This window comes from Nycticebus coucang, unplaced genomic scaffold (assembly GCF_027406575.1).
Source record: "Nycticebus coucang isolate mNycCou1 unplaced genomic scaffold, mNycCou1.pri scaffold_78, whole genome shotgun sequence".
NCBI lineage: Eukaryota > Metazoa > Chordata > Mammalia > Primates > Lorisidae > Nycticebus > Nycticebus coucang.
Window position 1 is genome coordinate 21,638 of NW_026515605.1, and position 5,038 is coordinate 26,675.

A 5,038-nucleotide genomic window follows, 5' to 3' on the forward strand; every position below is an offset into this window, starting at 1 on the left:
GTAGCATTGTCACAACCAAGCTAGAGACAGGAGAGCTGGTCTGCACTCCTCTCTTCATTTTCTCCACAGCTACTTGGCTACCATGTGCATGAGATGGAAAAATATGCTGGGTGAAGAAATCCTGGAGTTCTCACAGTTCAGTACACTCGCTCCAAGGAGATGTAAGATCCTTCGGGTTATGAGCTGTGTTTTTGATATTCATTTTTTTTTTCTTTTTAATTGGGGTCTTTTTTATTTTTATACACATGACAAGATTTTACACCAAGAATAGTCAGTTAAATAGTACAAATTTACATTCAAGAAGAATGTTAAAAAAAATTCAACTAAAAAACCCACTTCTTCCTGTGACCCACAATCCCAACATTTTACAGTGCAGGAGAGGAAGGGACTGGGGGTAGCATCCAGAACAAGTCTCTCCCAAAAGAAATGACTTAAATTTCACATTCCCTCTTCACACAGGATCCAAATGGTTAAAGTATAATTTACAACTCATCTTTTTCAGCTGTAGATTCCTTTGCTGTTTCTTGTTCTTCTTCCTCAGTCCCTGCGTCCATGTCTTCTTCCTCGTCTTGCTCTGTGTCTTCTGTTGTTTCTTCAGGTTCTTCTTCGGGCTCTTCTTCCACCTTTGCGTCAGGGTCAATGTTTAAGCTGAGGCGAAGCATTCTTTCTATCCTATCTCCATATGCTTTAGTGTCCAGTAAAAGGTACCCTGACCGAAGTGTCGCTGTTTCAAACAAAACCACAGCAAGATCCAAAACTGTTTTGTCATCTTCATCTTCCTTTATTGCATTAGTAGTGCACATTTCCATTCTAAGTCAGTATTAAGACATTTCCCTTATTAACTATACCATTCAAAAACAAAAACAAATATTTCATTGCACATCAAATTTTCTATTTACCATTTGCATTTATACATAGACCCTTGGTTTCTTACTTTATTCAGTTCAATAAATGCTACCAGCATTTAGTTTGGTGCCCAGAGTATCACAGATTTAGGTAGTTATTTTAATTAGACTTTTGTATTCTTTTGATATATTTCTATTGTTTCTTAGTTTCTAACACAAAAAATATATTTCAGCTTATCGGATACTTTGTCCCTGTATCTGTTCAGGCATTTTTCTGACTAGTCCTCATTCCTTTAATGGAGAATGGTATTTAGAAGTCAAGGTCAAGGTGCAACTTGTACTCATTATTATTAAGGTATAATGGCTTGTAAGGCCTTTCAGTGAACAGAGTTAAGGAACATGTGTGTACACACACACACACAGACACACACATGCATACATATTTATAGGTTTTTTATCTATATATGTTGAAAATCATGAGTTCCCACCCTTATCTCGAATTGCATGCTATACTACAAGGTTCATTTTTAGTATTTCAGGTGAGTAATTTATTTCTCCAACTATCAGAAATATGTATGTTTACATATTTAATTAATCCTCCTGTCTATAGGTATCTCTTATTGCCACCACTGTCCTTTTCAGGTGTGGATGTCCTCCTCTGCTCACTCCGGCTTAGACATCAATGTGCCTGGCAGCTGTGTTATGTAGACACGCTCCTCAACCCACCGGGTATCCAACACCTTACATCAAACAAGCCTTCTATGCCAAGCCCCTCTTCACCCTACTTGGGCTCTGACACTCTGTTCTGAGACACTACAACACTCCCCAAGTGCCCCCTTTTGTGAGGCTGCCGATTTTGCTTGGCTCACCTTATAGCTATCAGATTGAATTATTCAGAAAGGGAAGAAAAAAATACTATATTCCTTCCCTACCCCCATTGTTTTATTGAGGTATCATTGACATGAAAGTATGCATGTATTTAAGTGTACAATTTGATGAATTTTCATATGTATATATCATCACAATCAAGATAACAAACACATCTATATCCTCCTCATTCATTTTGAGTTTTTTAAAAATTAAACTTTTTGGTTCTAGGTGAGTATAGATTCACATGCAGTTATAAGGTACAATAGAGACGTCTTATGTACACTTTACCCAGTTTCCTCCAGTGGTAACATCTTACAAAACTGCAGGGTAGTATCACAACCTTTGACATTGACATTGAGATAGTCAAGATACTGAACATTTCTTTCACTGCTAGGATCTCTCGTGTCATCATTTTAGAGACATACCCACTTTCCTTCTGCTCCTACTCCCTCAAATCTAGTTTCCATTTTTATAATTTTGCCTTTTCAGACATGTAAAATCAACTTTGGGGGATTGGTTTTTCTTACTCTGTTCAAATCTCTGGAGATTCATCTAGGCTGCTGCGTTTATCAGCAGTTCATTCATTTTATTCCATGGCACTGGTGTACTACAGTTTACTTTACCACACAGTGAATGACAATTGGGTTGTTTCCAGTTTGGGGCTATTACAAATAAAGCTTCTATAAACATTTATGTAGAGATTCTGTGTGAAAAAAGTCTTCATTTCTCTATAATAAATAGCGAAGGGTATAATCACTGAGTCCCATGAAGGTGTTACGTTTAGTTTTTTATGAAGCTGTCAAACAATGTATCCCATTTCTCCTCATCTTTGCCAGGATTTGGTATTGTCACTATTTTCAAAGAAAAATTTTATCCTTTCTGACAAACATGTAGTGATAGCTCAGTGTGTTTTTAATTTGCATTTCCTGAATGGTGAGCATTTTTTCAAAACTTTCTACCCAGCACCTAAAACTCTCCACATGGCTGTTCACCAGGGATTCTATCATGAATCCCCAGGCTTGATTTTTGTAGGAGGCAGAGGACAAGCATGTTAGGTCTGTTTCTCATTTATATGATAGCCCTTGAGCAGACTATTTCTCATTGTTTTCTCAGTGTCTTCTGATGCAATTAATAAAGATTGCTGAGTAAATGTTTTGTAAAGTGTTTTGCAAATACTTTCATTAAACAGGACATTGGAGTATCAACAATTCTTATGTTTTATAAATACAGAGGCAAAAAGCAGTGTAGATTCTTTCTGATTGTATGGCACAAGCCTAATTATCCAAGGTCATAGTCAGCTCAGGCTGTGATCACTCAGAGTGGAATATACAGATTTCTTTACTTATTTTTTATTAAATCATAACTTTGTGCATCGATGCATTTATGGGGTTCAGGGTACTGCTTCGATATACAATGTGAAATGTTTACATTGAACTAAGTAACACATCCATCACAATTATACTCATTTCTTAATAATTTCGAAATGTACAATTGCATCATGCACATTAGCAAACACCCTCCCTCCACCCAACCCCTCCTCCCCTCCCCTCTCTCAGAGTGGAACATATAAAGCCTACTCTGCCCTCCCACCTCTGCATGCCACTCACTTCCTCAGGAAAGGCTTATGATTTTTTTAAATTAAATCATAACTGTGTACAATAATGCATTTATGGGGTACAACTTATGATTTTTTAAATCCTTCTTCAGGCTTTTCAGTAATGATTCTATTGCAAATTAGATCTCACCCAAAGGCAGCAGAAGTGTGGAGTCTGGGGTCACATACCCAAGTGAAAAGCACTCGTCCACCTGGGGTTTGTTGGCAGGACTGACACATCACCCTGCATCTGGCTGTGAGACGGTGTCGCATGGAGGTCCTCAAGACTCTCCTTAACCAGGGATATTTTGTTCATTTCCAGGACAGGCACAGCAACATTCCCTGCAGGTGGCCAGTAAAGATGGCAGCACATCTATTGTGGTGGCCCTCTGTGACACAAACTGCAATTTGGACATCTCAAGGTATGCACATGGAACAAGATCCCTGCAGATTCCACCTGTGTTCATCTGTTCACCTGCTTCTGGGTTTGGGCCAAGAAGCATCTCTTGTTTGCATCTCTTCATTGTTCAAAGTGAATGTTATGCAGGTGGACGTGTTCTTTTCTACAGGGCTCTGCCATTTGAAGGCATATTTTAATGTGTTTACTTTTGAATAATTTCCAAGAGTAACCGAAAATTATCACATTAACAATTACTTCCTGCCTAGCCTGGCTCAGCTCTGATGGGCATCCAGAATGTGTATATACAGTCCTGTGGAAAAATCAGAGAACATGGTACAAACTGGAGCATCTTCAAAAATACCCAATGATATTGAATTTGATTAAGATTCCTAGACCACATTTTTTCCTAAGCTTTCCCATTAAGAGTTTTTTATTCAAAAATTCCTAATACCGTTTTTTGTGCTAAATAAATTTCGTAAGATGAAGGGGATAATTTGGCAAATGATAAAGAAATAAAAATAACTAATTGTGTGCTCCTAGGTTCATAAAATAACCTGTATGTTGACTCTTAGAAATTAGCTACTGTCTTGCTTTTTCCCTGCATCCATCTAGATTTTAATTCCCAAAGAATATAGAACAGTTGGATATTCATGTGGTTTGAGTCCTATAGCTGTATGAAAGTTCAAGCACTATTCTATTATGATTGTATTAAAAACAAAGTACAAGTGGAATTAATATTTGAATTACAGGGAAATGTTTGTTTATCAAGGGTGTGTACAATGCCAGCGGGATTTAGTATGATTTGTTTCAGGTAAGAGAATTAATGTCTGAAACAGCTGGAAAATTATACTTCTCTAAAAAGTAATTATTCTTGCATATTCTATGATTCATTCTATGGAAATCAAAATTGGTCATCTTCACATTCTCAGAACATGAAATGCCAGTACCCTAGGCCTGAGCCATTAGCTGCCGGTTGCTTTCTTCATTTATCCCATTCTAATCTTGTCAAGTCAGCCGAATATAACATAAAGTAGAATAAAGACCTTGGCTTTCCTTCTCAGATTTTCGAAGCGCATCAAAAGCAACTTCAAGGAACATCTGTACCCTGACATCACTACCTTTAGACTTGGCCACCCCATGAACAGGAACTCCCATGTGCCCAGCATCTGGGACCGGCTCTCTCCATGAGACAGGGTAGGGGGAGTCAAGCATCTCATGTGCTTTGACCCAACCTAAACAGGAAACAGGTGTTCTTTCCAGCTGCAACCCAGGTCTAAATGCAAAAAAGTGCACTTGTGACCTTTGATCTGTAAAATTCCAGCAAGAAAA

At 38.0% G+C, this 5,038-nt stretch overlaps 1 protein-coding gene across 1 annotated transcript; it reads right to left on the minus strand.

Annotated features, from left to right (window-relative positions):
- Positions 1–482: 482 nt before the first annotated feature.
- On the minus strand, positions 483–809 carry LOC128579631 (endoplasmin-like). Its single transcript, XM_053581606.1, has one exon. It carries the CDS (start codon positions 807–809, stop codon positions 483–485), a length of 327 nt encoding a protein of 108 aa, XP_053437581.1.
- Between the last annotated feature and the right edge of the window lie 4,229 nt (positions 810–5,038).

Excerpts from the sequence above, each read along its gene's own strand:
- LOC128579631 (XM_053581606.1), bottom strand. The coding sequence starts at position 809 with ATGGAAATGTGCACTACTAATGCAATAAAGGAAGATGAAGATGACAAA.